The sequence below is a fragment of the Astyanax mexicanus genome, chromosome 1 (genome assembly GCF_023375975.1).
Source record: "Astyanax mexicanus isolate ESR-SI-001 chromosome 1, AstMex3_surface, whole genome shotgun sequence".
In the NCBI taxonomy this organism is placed as follows: domain Eukaryota; kingdom Metazoa; phylum Chordata; class Actinopteri; order Characiformes; family Acestrorhamphidae; genus Astyanax; species Astyanax mexicanus.
Window position 1 is genome coordinate 6398863 of NC_064408.1, and position 17009 is coordinate 6415871.

Sequence of the window (17009 nt, forward strand, 5' to 3'; positions counted from 1 at the left end):
AATAGTTTGTGTCTAACTTTTTTTTTTCTTTTTCTCGCCATCTCTTTTCACCGCTGCTCTTTTTTTTTTTTTCTTCCATTCGCTCGTTTCCTCCTGCTCTGGGAGACAATGAGAAACCGAGGTTTATTTATATATTTTATGGCTCTCTGGTGCCGCAAATGGGGCAGAACATGTTCAGATGGGTCAGAAGAGTCCCCCGAGGGGTTGTGATTTTCTGCCGGATGGAAATAAATCGGAAGTGGCGCCGTCTCTCCCTATCTCGCACCGTCTGTCTCTCGTCCCTTTCCGGAGATGAGCCTTATTGTTTTTCAGCTGGGTCAGGAGGAGAGGGCTTTCTATTCAAACAGTGACGCCACTCTTGCATGAACCCACGCGGTCGTATATCCGGTTCATATATTTCTGGTGGCTAGCTGCCTGGCAATGCAAGGTGCTTCATGGTTTCATGCTTGCTGGTTTCATAGGAGCCTCCTACAAATGTGCTTCTTCTACAGGATGTTGGCAACCATCCTATTAAACCATCCCACTGAATTAGTTCTCATTAGGCTCGGTGGAGTTTTTTTTTTTTTTTTTTTTTTACACAAAGTTTACCAAGCTTGAAACAATCCCAGCAAAATGAACAGAGAAAGAACATAGAAAGAAGCCCCTGTTAGTCCCTCAGGGTTGTAATATATATATGTATATATATTTAACCCTCCTATTATGTTTGGGCTCATTTTGACTCCATTCAATGTTTAACACCTTTAAATAAGCAGTTAATGCCATTTTATTTACTTCGTATTTGGGCGCTTTCTGTGTGAATATAAAATTATTGCGACGGTATGTTTTCTCTGTCCTGTACATATTTTGAATTCATCAGTGTTGTTTGGGGTTAATTTAATCCCAGCTTGATTTTGCTGTATAAAGCAAATAAAACATAGCAGAATTTTACACACATTTGTGTTGAATTATGCCAAGGTCACTATGACATATATATATATGCACTTGGAAATAACATGAAGTCATTAAAACACCAATAATATCTCAATTTACAATTTTATGTAAATCAATGAGATTTTATAGTGATGTGCATATTTCTCCATAGTCACATTACATGTATTCGGTACATGACGGGGGTGTGGGGGGCTATTATTTTAAGGCTAAGTAGTAAAACGAACAAATATAGCATGTGACATAAACTTAGGTAACAATTTAATTATTATATAATAGTTTTCTGCAGTTTAAAATACATATACATGTTTGTTGTTGATAACATTAAATGTTTTAATTCTATAATATTTTAGACTACAAAAAGTTTTACTTAAAAACAATATAAAACCAATAGGATCTCTATTTTCAATTTAGGTACATCAATGAGATTTTATGCTGATATGCATATTTCTCCATAGTTGCATTACATGAATTCTGGTTTTGAAATAACTATTTAGTAGTCAACCAGCAAATAGAGCATGTGACATAAACTTGGCTAAAAATGTAATTATTATTATTATTATTATTATTATTATTATTATTATTATTATTATTATTATTATTATTATTATTATTTTCTGTAGTTAAAAACTGATGGGGTCAAATTGACCCCAAACATCAAAGGTGTTAGTAAATTTGAAGATAACAGGAGAGTTAATTTAAAAACACATACAGATTTAAAAACATTTCTGAGCCATACATTTTCAAATCCATAAGATTTTAGATTCATAAATTAACATTTGTCTACCAGTTTCTCCTCTGCCTAAAATCATAAAAAATGTTTAATATATAATTAATATATTAGATCTGATATATATCAAATATTAAATTGTTATTTTGAAATTGTATTTTTGTATTGTATTTGTTTTTTAAGTAAGTTAATCAAAAGTCAGGCAAATTTGTTGGGTGGGGAGGGATTGCTGTGAGTAAGATGGAATGGATGTGGATGGGGTGGTACGGATGAGGGCGAGGTGGGTTAATGAGTGTTGGGTATGATGGATTAGGGTGGGGTGAATGAGATTAGCATGGGGTAAATGAGGGCGGAGAGGACAGATTAGGGTGGGGTGGATGAGGGCGGGGTGGGGTGGATGAGGGCGGGGTGGGGTGGATGAGGGCGGGGTGGGGTGGATGAGGTTGGGGTGGGGTGGATGAGGTTGGGGTGGGGTAAATAAGATTAGGGTGTGGTAAACGAGGGCGGGGTGGGTTAATGAGTGTTGGGTATGATTGATTAGGGAGGGGTGGGGTGAATGAGAGCAGCATGGGGTAAATGAGGGCAGAGAGGACAGATTACGGTGAGGTGGATGAGAGCGGGGTGGGGTGGATAAGAGCGGGGTGGGGTGGATAAGGGCGGGGTGGGACAGATGAGGTTGGGGTGAGGTAATGAGTGTTGGGTATGATGAATTAGGGCAAGGTGGGGCGAATGAGGGCGGGGTGGGACATATGAGGGCGGGGTGGGGTGAATGAGATCAGCATGGGGTAAATGAGGGTGGGGAGGGACAGATTAGAGTGGGGTGGATGGATTAGGGAAAGGTAGGGTGAATGAGGTTGGGGTGGGATGGATGAGGGCAGGGTGGGGTAGGGTAGGACAGATTAGGGCAAGGTGGGAACGATGAGGGCGGGGTGGGGTGGATGAGGGCGGGGTGGGGTAAACGAAGGTGGGGAGGGACGGTTGAGACAAATAAAGGCAATGTGGGTTGAATGAGATCAGTGTGGGGTGAATAAGGGTGGGGTGGAGTTGGATGAGGGCAGGCTGGGGTGGATGTGGGTGAATGGATGGAATTTAAAATTGACAGTTGAATACCTTCTGTTTACTGTAGTGCACTTTTGTAAATATTACTCTTTCAATAAAAGCTTGATTACAAAAGTTAGATAAATTTGATTAATATTTACCAAATGCATACAGGTTGAGAAAGGCTTTTTCACCAACAAGTTTACCCAAGCCTGAAACAATACCTCTAAAAGAACAGGGAGAGATTGACGAAAGAAAGAAGAAAGTCCCTCAGGGCTCAGTCCGTGGTCCACTTCTGTTCTCCTTGTGTACAACATATCTGGGATCAATGGTAAGCTGATAACCCCTGGCTGTACTTGTGTTCTCCTCCACCCTCCTCGCATATTCTCACTGAGGATGTTTGGCCGGCTCTGCGATATCTTCTCCTGGATTTAAACCCATCGCCTAAATCTGGACAGTCTGGTCCTGACAGAACTGATCTATTACAGGCGAAGCTCGTCTTCTATTCCAACCCTTTCTAACACCATTGACTTTCCCTCACAGTCCATTCATCACATACAGCCAAAACTATCGGAGGCCTAACGCCAGATCCTGCAGCTTCCAAATCCACATCAGCAGAGGAATTGTTTACTGCAATTCCCTGATTACTGGCTTTCTTCTTCTTCCACTTCTTCTTCTTTCTCTTTTGATCCTTTAACAGCTATCCACCAATCAAGTAGAACATTATGTGTTTGTAGTTGTATAATATATTATAGACTGTAGTCCTGTATCTGTTTCTCTTCATACTTTATTATCATCCCTACAAGACCAGGTGAGTCCTGTGGGCAGCATTCTGTGGGCAGCATCCTCTCAGTAGAGTATTGTGGGCAGCATCCTGTGGGTAGAATCCTGTGGGCAGAGTCTTGTGGGTAGAGTCCTGTGGGCAGAGTCCTGTGGGTAGAGTCCTATGGGCAGCATCCTGTGGGTAGAGTCCTGTGGGCAGAGTCTTGTGGGTAGAATCCTGTGGGCAGAGTCTTGTGGGTAGAATCCTGTGGGCAGAGTCTTGTGGGTAGAGTACTGTTGGCAGAGTCCTGTGGGTAGAGTCCTATGGGCAGCATCCTGTGGGTAGATTCTTGTGTATAGAGTCTTATGGGTGGAGACCTGTGGAAAGAGTATTGTGGCCAGTGTCCAGTGGGCAACATCCTGTGGGTAGAGTCCTGTGGGCAGCATCCATTGGGAAACATCCTGTGGGTAGAGTCCTGTTGGTAGAGTCCTATGGGCAGCATCCTCTCGGTAGAGTCCTGTGGGCAGCATTCATTGGGAAACATCCTGTGGGTAGAGTCCTGAGGATAGAGTCATGTAGATAGAGATCTGTGGCAAAAGAAAATCTGTGGGCAGAATCTTATGGGTAGAGTCCTGTGGGTAGTGTCCTGTGGGCAGAATCTTATGGGTAGAGTCCTGTGGGTAGAGTTTTGTGTATAAAGTCCTATGGGTGTGTACCTGTGGAAAAAGTGTTGTGGGTAAAGTCCTGTGGATAGAGTCCTGTAGATAGAGATCTGTGGCAAAAAAATCTGTGGGAAGAATCTTATGGGTAGAGACATGTGGGTAGTGTCCTGTGGGCAGAATCTTATGGGTAGAGTTTTGTGTATAAAGTCCTATGGGTGTGTACCTGTGGATAAAGTGTTGTGGGCAGCATCCTGTGGATAGCATCCTGTGGGTAGAGTCCTGTGGGTAGAGTCCTGTGGGCAGCATCCTGTGGATAGCATCCTGTGGGTAGAGTCCTGTGGGCAGCATCCTCTCTGTAGAGTCTTGTGGGCAGCATCCTGTGGGTATAATCCTGTGGTTATAGTCTGTTGGGCAGCATCCTGTGGTTACAGTCTGTTGGGCAGCATCCTCTGGGTATAGTCCTGTGGGTAGAGTCCTGTGGGCAGCATCCTGTGGATAGAGTCCTGTGGGTAGAGTCCTGTGGGCAGGATTATTTGATTTAGACCACACTTCTTAAATTCCAGGCTTCAAAGTGCAAAATTCTTTACATTTCCAAAACCAAACCTTGTTTCTGAAGTGAGAACTAAGTCAGACTGACTGTTTTTACTAAGTAAAATTACCAAAAAAAAATTTAATCTGATTACTGGATTACTGGAAATATTAAAGCGTTAGATTATTCGTTGAATTCGTTGAAAAAATGGTCAGATTAGAGTAATGCATTACTGACACCACTGTTTGTAAGACTCAGAGCTTATGCTTTTTGATGCATCAAGGCTCTGAGGCCTGGAGGTTCTGAGAAAGCGAGGCTCTGAATCGATGCTCTGTTCTGCTTTCTTCTCAGCCTGACAGCTTCAGAAGGGTATTGTGTTCAGAGGTGGTGCCCAGGTGCCCACGAGCAGGAATCAGATGATGGAAACTAGGCGAGATGGAGGGGTGATGGAGAGCATGGTGCAGTTCATGTCTCTGCAGAGGTTCAGCTTCTACAGAGCTGATTCCTGATGGAGGGATGCTCTCCTCGGCGAGGGCAGGAGCAGACTCGTCTCTAGCTGGAAGCGATGTCTTGGATGCGATTTGCTCTGCTTGCCTTTTTCTGCTTCATGTTTAAACTCAGTGGCATCAAACGAGGGGTCTTCTGCTTTCAGATTTCAGTGAAAAAGCAGATTTTCTGTTGGAGAACATCATGCTATATGTGGTGTAACATCACAATGTTACAATATATGCTATTAAAAATAGTTAATCCAGGGGCGCCAAGTGGTCCAGTGGACTAAAGCGCTGCTACTATGATCAGGAGATCGCTGGTTCGAATCCTGGTCTTGCAGCTTGCCATCAGCTGCCAGAGCCCTGAGAGAGTACAGTTGTCGTTGCTGTCTCTGGGTGGGTACAGGAAATGGCGCTCTTTTATCCCCTCATCACTTCAAAGGGTGATGTTGATCAGCACAAGGCTGCGTCTGTGAGCTGATGTATCAGAACCGAGTCGCTGCGCTTTCCTCCGAGCTTTAGCGCTGTGATGCTACTCGGCAATGCTACAGCTATCAGCAGCAGTTCAAAAAGAGGCGGAGTCTGACTTCACATGTATCGGAGGAGGCGTGTGCTAGTCTTCACCCTCCTTATGTTGGGTATAACTAGTTATAGGGGGAGGTAATCCACCCTTTCATAATCTACACTGATATTTTCAGTGCAGGGATTGGACAGGATGTCTGTTTGTGCATTTGCACATCTTTGTCAGCAATCAGTGCATCTATAAGTAGCTGAATGCATTTATTAGACATGGTCTTCACAAACAGTTGGATATATGCAGTATGTTCATCTTTTACCTTTTACTTATTTCTTCTTTTTCTTCTTATTATTATTAATACATTAAATGTACTTCCAATTACAGAAATTAAGCTGTGGTCTATATTTTCCTTTCTATGGAAAAGCTCCAATCAAAATGCTGCCCCTAAGTAAAAGTAATAATAATAATAATAATAATAATAATAATAATGTGCTGGTGTACTTCATGCTTCCCTCTAATGACAACTTTTATTGAGATGCGGATTTCATTTTCCAGCAGGACTTGGCACACTGCACACAAGTGTTACATGGGTTACATGGCCCTACATGGATATTTTATGGACTCATTAGGCTGTTAATCTGATCCAGATAGTCCTATTCTATTGGCAGTACTTCTCAGTGCAGGGATTGGACAGGATGTGTGTTTGTGCATTTGCACATCTTTGTCAGCAATCGGTGCATCTTAAATTAGCTGAATGCATTTATTAGTCATGGTCTTCACAAACAGTTGGATAGTATATGCAGTACGTTCATCTTTTGCCAGTAATACTTTTTACTGGTGTAGTTCATGCTTCCCTCTGCTGACAACTTTTATAGAGATTCAGATTTCATTTTCCAGCAGGACTTGGCACACTGCCTACACTGGCAAAAGTACCAATTGGTCTTAAATAATATTCAAATTTTCTGAGACACTGATTGTTGGGTTTTCATTGGCTCTAAGCCATAATAATCATCACCAATAAAAGAAATAAACGCTTAAAATAGATCACTCTGTGTTTAATACATCTATTTAATACAGTATCTGAGTTTCACATTTTCACAACTGAATTACTAAAATAAAGTAACTTGTCAATGATATTCTATTTTATTTTTTTGAGATGCACTAGTGTACTGTATATATATATATATATATATATATATATATATATATATACAGAGAGAGAGTAGAGATGAAGATGAGCAGTTGGCGTGTCCTGCAACTGTTTCCATGTTTCATTGAAGAACATTGCTGAGTAATTCGTTTCCCACCGGCACAATGCATGCTGTCCTCTATTGTCCTGCTCTGTACATTCATACCGGGTTTCCATAGCGTCAGCATCTTTTCCCACATTGTACATCATACACTGCCCTTTCAGACTAAGTGTCAAAGTGTTAATGAAACTCGCTGCACATGTGGAAGTCAAGCCAAGCTTATTGTAGTTCTTTATTTATGGGGTTTATTGTTCAGATCAGTCTTTAAAATTGTTTAATTTATTTATTAATCTATTTAAAATGTAGATTTCAGTACCATTCAAAACTTTAAAGATCTCAAATTCATTTGTTTTCTATTATTTTAAAATGTTCTGCACAGTAGATTAATACTAAAGTTAAACAAACCAGGAAATGTTTTATATTTAAGATTCTTCAAAGTAGCACCTCTTGCTTTTTGCTGACAGTTTTGCACATCTTGGTTTTGCACGTTTTTTATCAGTCAGCTTTATAAATCAGAGTCACCTGGAATTCAGGCTTTCAAGAAATGTATTAGTCAATTTAAGCAATTTTAAGGACGCGGCTGATGTATCCTTCCTGGCCCTCGGTTATCCACAATTCTTTGTGTATGTGCAATGGGAAATGGGAAATAAAATCAAACAGCACCAATAAAATTGGGCAGAAATGGTGGAAAATTAAACCTCTGGAGCAAAGATTTTGAAATGTTAGTTTTACAATTTAAAATGATTTATAATAAATACAATACAGTAAGCCCTGACAAGGACCAGCCCTCTTTTGATTACAGCCTAGTCTTTGAAACACAGCTGTGGAGGAGCTGGGCAGCATAAGAAAAAGTTATCAAATCCACACAGCAATGTTCCAATGTTCTAGAAGATTGTAGAGATTTTCAGTTAACAGCTGTGCTGAACTCATCAAGAGTCAATTACTTGAATTTCTTGTCTCTTAATAAAGTGTTTGAGAGCATCAGTTGAGCATCAGTAAAGTTGTGAAGAGGGAGAGTTACAGGTATACAGTGCTCTAATCCATATTATGAGAAGCAAGAACTACTCAACTAAGTAACGGAAAAAAGCCCTCAAGTAAAGTTACCGCAAAAAAGACTATCAAAAATGTTATGATAGAACTGGCCCTCATCAGGACCACCTGAGGAAAGATAGAGCAAGTGTTCCCTCACCCCAGATAAGAGCACCTAAAAGCTTCTTCACAGGGTATTTTGGTTTGTTTAACACTTTTAAGTTACTACATGATTCATTATGTGTTCCTTCTTTTTGTCAGTGTATTTAGAGATATATATGTGTGTATATATTGCCTTTTACAATACATGCTTCTCATGTATTTTTGTATTTTGTTGTTTGTTCCACAGTGATGGACCCGAAGCAGGAGACAGTGGAGGCTCTGATGCAGAGGTTTAAGGAAAGTTTCCGGACCAACACCACCATGGAGATCACACACTTCCAGAACGTCACACACAGCTCCTCCACCGGCCGGAAGCGAGGACCCAGTCACACTCGAGGTAACCATGAAGCTAGGCTAGCTAACTACAGATAAAGTTCACATTAGCTGGTTTTTAATGTGCAAACAATAAAAACACTCCAAACGTATTCATTAGCTGATTAACTTACAGAGTTTGACTTGTCGTTTCCTGCCATGGTAGAAGTTACTGAACTCATCTTGCACTGGATTGTGTAGATTCAGCCTCCACAACTCGGCAACCAGGGTGAGCTTCACGTCTGGGGATGTGCGGGCGGGGCATAAAACTCTCTGTTGTGTTTTGTATTTGGACTGCTGTAGCCATTTCACACGCTCGATCTCATTTCCTACTGAATGCTCCTTTAACTTGAGAGCCAACTTTGATTGACTGACCTTCATTTCTTTACTTAATTAGTCGCTTTAATTTCCTACCGACTGCTCCTTTAACACATGGTAGTTTTGTTTAGAGTTTCCTCCAGACAATCTCAGACACAACTCGACATTTGGCCTAAAACCACCCAATCTGGCAACATTGCGAGCCGGTGTACACTTCAGATGTTCCTCCATGTAGTTCATTATTAATGTGAGGAAAAGTATGCTGTAAATATACTAACAGATTATGTACTTACTTAAAATATATTAAAAGTACATTAATATTATGCTTTCATCAAATGCTGGAAAGTAAACTTTGATTATACAGTACATTTTAAAAAGTACAATATAGTGTATATGAAAAATATAGACTACCATGAAGTACAATTTTGGTTTAAAGTAATTAAATATAATTCTAAAATACTTATATCCAAATATACTTTTGTACATTTTATCAGTTACAGTAAATCACTTAAAGTACAATGTATCATGTAACTTTTTAGACGGTAAATTAAATTACTACATTTAAAAAAAAAAAAAGTACATATGTAACGCGCTAAAAAGTGTAGTGCAGTTGATTAAAATATATATATATATATATATATATATATATATATATATATATATATATATATATATATATATATATTATACCCAACAAAGAATGTACTAGAAGTGTGCTACTTACAAATAACAGGAACAAGAAGCATATATATTTGTACTATATATCATGTAAATATGTCACATATATTTAACATCAATTCTTAGTACGTTTCTAATATACCTGGTGTATAATAAATAGTGATACAGTTGTAATATTCTATTTATTAAATATATTATAATTTTACTGTAAGCATATTTAAAATATTGGGTAACATACATTAAGTAGTTTTAAAGTTTAAATGTTACTTAAGTACATTTAAAATAGTTCAATTTTAGTACAGTTAAATACATTTTTTACTATTTTCATATAATTAAAGTATGCTAAGTGCACAAAATAAAAGTAAATATACTGATTAATAATGTTTCATAAGGGCAATCAAGTGTTCGTGTTTAAATAACTACAGTGAGTGCATGTTAATGATGAGGGCGTGTCCCAATTTATTAGAATTAGTCTTTCCCTATATAGCGCAACATTAGTGAGGGAGCAGAGAGCCAATTTGCTCACACCCAATCTCTTCTAAATTGCTAATTTATTGGCACACATACTTTCTGCTTTATTTCCACTCAAGTGGCCATTTTATCAGAAACACCTACCATATATTTCCATTCAGTATCCAATCATACAATTACTGATCTCTCAACGGTCCATCAACAAAAATTGACCACCATTGAACCACAGCTGACCAGATGTTACTGGGGTGGTGGACCATTGCCAGCCCAGCACTGGTGCCCAGCTGGCATGGTGTGTTGGTGTGCTGGTGGCACTGGTACAAGTGTATCATCAGGCACAGGGGGACGGTGGGTCCATTCTCCAAAAATACCCAGCCAGGATATTTCTAACATCTCTCTGATCAGAACTGACGTGACCCAGCTTTCCATCCACCCAGAACCTCTCACTGCAGGGCATTATGGTCCAGCCAGGTCCATACTGACGCTAGAATCAGAACTAAAGCTGTGTTCAGAAGACTTCATAGACTGTGTCTAGTCTATACACCTTTCTCTCTGTTCAGACACAGTTTAGAGCTACACTTCTGTTAGCATCCAGCTGGAGAACGAGCTGTGCTGTCTGAACCATATTAGAATCTTCAGAACATCTAGATCCTCCAGATTCTTCACCACACAGTGTGAACAGAATCCGTATTAACCCCAATTTTACCATTCCAAGAAACAGAGCAATACACAGCCGAGGTCTCTCCCTCTCTCTCTCTCTCTCTCTCTCTCTCTCTCTCACTCTCTATCTGTCTGTCTCCTTCCCTTTTTTCACTGTACATCTCTCTCATTTCTTTTTACTTTTTTGTCAGTTCTTTTTTTTTCGTTTTCTTTTGCTGTTGCTTTCACTTTTCATTCTTTTCCTGTGTTGATCTCTCTCTCTCTCTCTTTGCCTCTGTATGTCTCTCGCACTGTATCTCTCTCTCTCTCTCTCTTTCTCTCTGTATGTCTCTATCACTGTATCTCTCTCTCTCTCTCTTTCTCTCTGTATGTTTCTCTCACTGTATCTCTCTCTATCTGTCTCTCTCCCTCACTCTCTTACTGTATGTCTCTTTTTTCTTTTTTCTTTCGCTTTCACTTTTCATTCTTTTCCTTTCCTGATAACTCTCTGTCACTCTCTCTCACTGTATCTCTCTTTTTTCTTTTTTTTCTGATCTTTTTTTCTCTTTTATTCTTTTCAGTGTTGATTTCTCTCTCACTGTATCTCTCTTTTCTTTTTTACTTTATTTACTTTTTTTACTTTCTCTCTTTTTTTTTACTTTGTTGATAACTCTCTCCCTCTTACTCTCTCCCTCATTTATTAAAAATTTTCTTTGTCTTTTTTTGCTTTCACTTTTCATTCTTTCTTTTCCTGTGTTGATAACTGCCTCTCTCTGTTGCTCTCACTGTATCGCTCTCTCGCTAAACCCCTTATTTCTTTTTACTTTTTCTCAGTTCTTTCTTTCTTTCTTTCTTTCTTTTGATCTCACTTTTTTATGTTGATAATGTCTCTCTCATTGTCTCTCACTTCTCACATCTCAGTTCTTTCTTTCTCTTTTGCTTTAATTTATATCTAATTTTTCATCTAATTTCTTTATTTTTCTGTCTCTCTCAGTGTATCTCTTTCTTTCTTTCTTTTGCTTTTGCTTATTCTTTCTTTTTCTGTGTTGATAACTCTCTCTCTCTTTCTGTCTCTTTCTGATAACTGCTTTAAAGTTGTAAAAGTCGTAGTTGATTGTAGCTTTTATTTCTTCAGAGAGTTTGGAAGGATACATCAGCTGCACCCTGTATAAGCTGTATATGAAGGGTCCTTCGTTTTGGAACAGCCTACGGAAGTGAGAAATATAGCCTACCTCAGCTGGAGCCTAAACTCTCTCTCTCTTTCCTCTCTCTCTCTCTCTCTCTCTCTCTCTCTCTTTTTTACTCTCTCTCTTTCTCTCTCATTCTCTTGGTCGATTATGTCCAGCAAGTATGAAATGAATTCTGTTCAGGATCTTTAATTACCGTCTTCGGGGGGAAAAAAGTGTAAGTTCAGCAGAAATGCGTATATGTGTGTGTTTGTGTGTTCGTAGAGGATAACAAACAGGCTAACGGGACGAGCGAGGCGCGTTACGGAGCTGAACTCAATTAAACACGGCGGAAGCGTCCGGTCCTCGCCGGGAGATTAGGTCGACAGAGAGGAAAATATAAATATATAATAATAAAACTAAACGAATGCTGGGTGAAATTACAGATGATACGAGCGGGTGACCGGCCGGGTCCGAGGATTTTTAATTCCCCCTCGCTGAACGCTCCATTCCTCCTCCGAGAATCAGCCTCCGTCACTCTCTCGCTCTCAGCTCACGTAGCGTTCCGTATTTACATGGATTTACACTCAGCCCCTCTGCTTACTGTATTAAAATCCAGGGTCCATTAAGAGTGAACTGCTGACCTCAACAGTTCAGCTGTAATCACAGGCCGGCCTTCAGACTGCGTCACCTGATCATCAGCACCACAACACCAGCCAATCAAATGCTGATATTGCAGAATGATGCAATTAGAAAATCATCCATCTAAAAAAGAGGGATTTGACCAGATTGACCAATGTAGAACTGTGCTGGTGGCTGTTACAGAATGATGTCATAGTTATTAATGGTTTGAAATGTGTTTTGGTAGCTTTTACAGAATGATGTCATGGTTGATATCCATTTAGTGTTATAGAATGATGTCATAGTTAAAATTCATTTGGCAGCTGTTACAGAATGATGTCATAGTTAATGTTCATTTGGTAGCTTTTACAGAATGATGTCATGTTTGATATCCTTTTGGTATTATAGAATGATGTCATAGTTGATATTCATTTGGTAGCTATTGCACAATGATGTCATAGTTATTAATGGTTTGAAATATGTTTTGGAAGCTTCTACAGAATGATGTCATGGTTGATATCCATGTGGTGTTATAGAATGATGTCATAGTTAATATTCATTTGGTAGCTGTTACAGAATGATTTTGTAGTTAATTTTAATTTGGCAGCTGTTACAGAATTGTGTCATAGTTAATGTTAATTTGGTAGCTTTTACAGAACAATGTCAAGGTTGGTATCCATTTGGTATTATAGAATGATGTCATAGCTGATATTCATTTGGTAGCTGTTGCAGAGTGATGTCATAGTTATTAATGATTTGAAATATGTTTTAGTAGCTGTTACAGGATGATGTCATGGCTATCAACAGTTTGAAATATGTTTTGGAAGCTTCTACAGAATGATGACATGGTTGATATCCATGTGGTGTTATAGAATGATGTCATAGTTAATATTCATTTGGTAGCTGTTACAGAATGATTTTGTAGTTAATTTTAATTTGGCAGCTGTTACAGAATTATGTCATAGTTAATGTTCATTTGGTAGCTTTTACAGAATGATGTCATGTTTGATATCCTTTTGGTATTATAGAATGATATCATAGTTGATATTCATTTGGTAGCTATTGCACAATGATGTCATAGTTATTAATGGTTTGAAATATGTTTTAGTAGCTGTTACAGAATGATGTCATGGCTATCAACAGTTTGAAATATGTTTTGGAAGCTTCTACAGAATGATGTCATGGTTGATATCCATGTGGTGTTATAGAATGATGTCATAGTTAATATTCATTTGGTAGCTGTTACAGAATGATTTTGTAGTTAATTTTAATTTGGCAGCTGTTACAGAATGATGTCATGGTTAATGTTGATTTGGTAGCTTTTACAGAACAAAGTCATGGTTGGTATCCATTTGGTACCATTTGGTCCATTTGGATGTCATAGCTGATATTCATTTGGTAGCTGTTACAGAATGATTTTATAGTTACTTTTAATTTGGTAGCTGTTACAGAATGATGTCATAGTTCATGTTCATTTTGTAGCTGTTATGGAATGATGTAATGGTTGGTAATTATTTAGTAGCTGTTACAGAATGATGTCATGTCTGGGTATTGCATGAAAAATGTGTTTGTAGCTGTTATAAAATGATATCATAGTATATATTAATTTGGTTGGTGTAACAAAATGATGTCATGGCTGGTAATTGGACGAGAAATGTGTTGGTAGCTGTTACAGAATGATGTCATAGTTTTTAATGGTTTGAAATGTGTGTTGGTAGCTTTTACAGAATGATGTCATGGTTGATATCCATTTGGTGTTACAAAATGATGTCATAGTATATATTCATTTGGTAGCTGTTACAGAATGATGTCATGGCTGGTAATTGTACGAGAAATGTTTTGGTAGCTGTTATAAAATGATGTCATAGTATATATTCATCTGGTAGATGTTACAGAATGATGCTATGGTTGGAAATCATTTAAGAAATGTGTTAGAAGCTGATATGGTATGATGTCATTGTTGATGATCGTTTGGTAAGTGTAAGAGAATGATGTAATTCTGTAGCTGTGATAGTGTAAGTGTAGTGGTGAGTGAGTGTGAAGGTGATGAGCTGGGGGGGGGGCGTGACCCGCTCTGCAGTAGTGAGCAGATGCTGGTGGAGTGGACAGAAGGGAACGTTGATCACCGGCTGTGATTGGACTGAAAAGGTCCGGCAGAGCCGGCCACCTTCAGCTCATTAATTACTCACTGACACTACTGCTGTTCACCACTGTGTGTGATTACAGCTGAGGAAATGGCTCACAGCTGATGATGAGTGACATCATAGCTGTTACAAAATGATGCCATGGTTGCTGCTAATTTGAGTAATGTGTTACAGCTGTTACAGAATTACAGTATGTCACAGAGGATACTCATATAAAAAATGTGTTGCTACTTGACACAGAATGATGTCACAGTTGATGATCATTCTAGAAATCTGTTGATAGCTGTTAAAGAATGATGTCACAGTTTATAAACATTTCAGCAATGAGTTGCTAGCTATCAGGAAGTGATGTGTCAATAGCTGTTATGGAATGATGTCACAGTTGATGATCCTTCCAAACGTTTGTTGATAGTTGTTACAAAATGATGTCACAGTTCATAAACATTTCGGCAATGTGTTGATAGCTGTCAAGGAGGGAGTGATGTCACAGTTGATAATTTCAGGAACGTGTCAATAGCTGTTAAGGAATGATGTCACAGTTGATGTTCATTCTACAAATTGGTTGATAGCTGTTACATAATGTAATCAAGGTGTGATGTCACAGTGGATGATCATTCCATGAATGTGTCAATAGCTGTTATGGAATTATGTCACCGTTGAAAGAAGAAAATCTATTAATACCTGTTACGGGAATGATGTCACATTTAATTTACATTTCAGCAATGTGTTGATAGCTGTTACAGAATGATGTCACATTTAATTTACATTTCAGCAATGTGTTGATAGCTGTTACAGAATGATGTCACATTTAATTTACATTTCAGCAATGTGTTGATAGCTGTTACAGAATGATGTCACATTTAATTTATATTTCAGCAATGTGTTGATAGCTGTTACGGAATGATGTCACAGTTCATAAACATTTCAGCAATGTGTTGCTAGCTGTCAAGGCGTGATGTCACAGTTGATGATCATTCCAGGAATGTGTCAATAGCTGTTACGGGAATGATGTCATAGTTAATGATCATTCAAGAAATCTAGTAATACCTGTTACAGGAATGATGTCACAGTTGATGATCATTCCACAAATGTGTCAATAGCTGTTACGGAATGATGTCACAGTTCCTAAACATTTCCGCAATGTGTTGCTAGCTGTCAAGGTGTGATGTCACAGTTGATGATCATTCCAGGAATGTGTCAATAGCTGTTATGGAATTATGTCACAGTTGATGATCATTCAAGAAATCTATTAATACCTGTTACAGGAATGATGTTACAGTTGATGATAATTCCATGAATGTGTCAATAGCTGTTACGGAAAGATGTTACAGTTCCTAAACATTTCCGCAATGTGTTGCTAGCTGTCAAGGTGTGATGTCACAGTTGATGATCATTCCAGGAATGTGTCAATAGCTGTTATGGAATTATGTCACAGTTGATGATCATTCAAGAAATCTATTAATACCTGTTACAGGAATGATGTTACAGTTGATGATAATTCCATGAATGTGTCAATAGCTGTTACGGAAAGATGTTACAGTTCCTAAACATTTCCGCAATGTGTTGCTAGCTGTCAAGGTGTGATGTCACAGTGGATGATCATTCCAGGAATGTGTCAGTAGCTGTTATGGAATTATGTCACAGTTGATGATCATTCAAGAAATGTATTAATTCCTGTAATAGGAATGATGTCACAGTTGATAGTCATTCTAGAAGTTGCAATTTAATAGCTGTAACATAATGCAATCAAGGTGTGATGTCACAGTTGATCATTCCATGAATGTGTCAATAGTTCTTACGGAATGGTACAGTTCCTAAACATTTCTGCAATGTGCAACAGTTGATGATCATTCCAAGAATGTGTCAATAGCTGCTATGGATGATGTCACAGTTGATGATCATTCTATAAATTGGTTGATAGCTGTTACATAATGTAATCAAGGTGTGATGTCACAGTTAATGATCATTCCAGGAATGTGTCAATAGCTGTTACGGAATGATGTCACAGTTCCTAAACATTTCTGCAATGTGTTGATAGCTGTCAAGGAGTGATGTCACAGTTGATGATCCTTCCAGGAATGTGTCACTAGTTGTTATGGAATGATGTCACAGTTGATGTTCATTCTACAAATTGGTTGATAGCTGTTACATAATGTGATCAAGGTGTGATGTCACAGCGGATGATCATTCCATGAATGTGTCAATAGCTGTTATGGAATTATGTCGCAGTTGAAAGAAGAAAATCTATTAATACCTGTTACGGGAATGATGTCACAGTTCATGATCATTCCAGGAATGTGTCAATAGCTGTTAAAGAATGATGTCACATTTAATTTACATTTCAGCAATGTGTTGATAGCTGTTACAGAATGATGTCACATTTAATTTACATTTCAGCAATGTGTTAATAGCTGTTACGAAATTCTGTCACAGTTGATGATAATTTAAAAAATCTGTTGATAGCTGTTACAGAATGATGTCACAGTGGATGATCATTCAAAGAATCGGTTGATAGCTGTTACAGAATGACGTCACAGGTGATGATCGTTCCAGGAATGTGTCAAT

General features: G+C 38.6%; 1 protein-coding gene across 1 annotated transcript in view; it reads left to right on the forward strand.

Annotated features, from left to right (window-relative positions):
• Nucleotides 1–17009, forward strand: part of LOC103040661 (astrotactin-2) — a 1082674-nt gene that overhangs the window by 521242 nt on the left and 544423 nt on the right. Inside the window, exon 4 of the mRNA XM_049465818.1 lies at nucleotides 8283–8432. Coding sequence (XP_049321775.1) covers nucleotides 8283–8432 — 150 coding nt within the window. The remainder of the gene's footprint in view (nucleotides 1–8282; nucleotides 8433–17009) is intronic.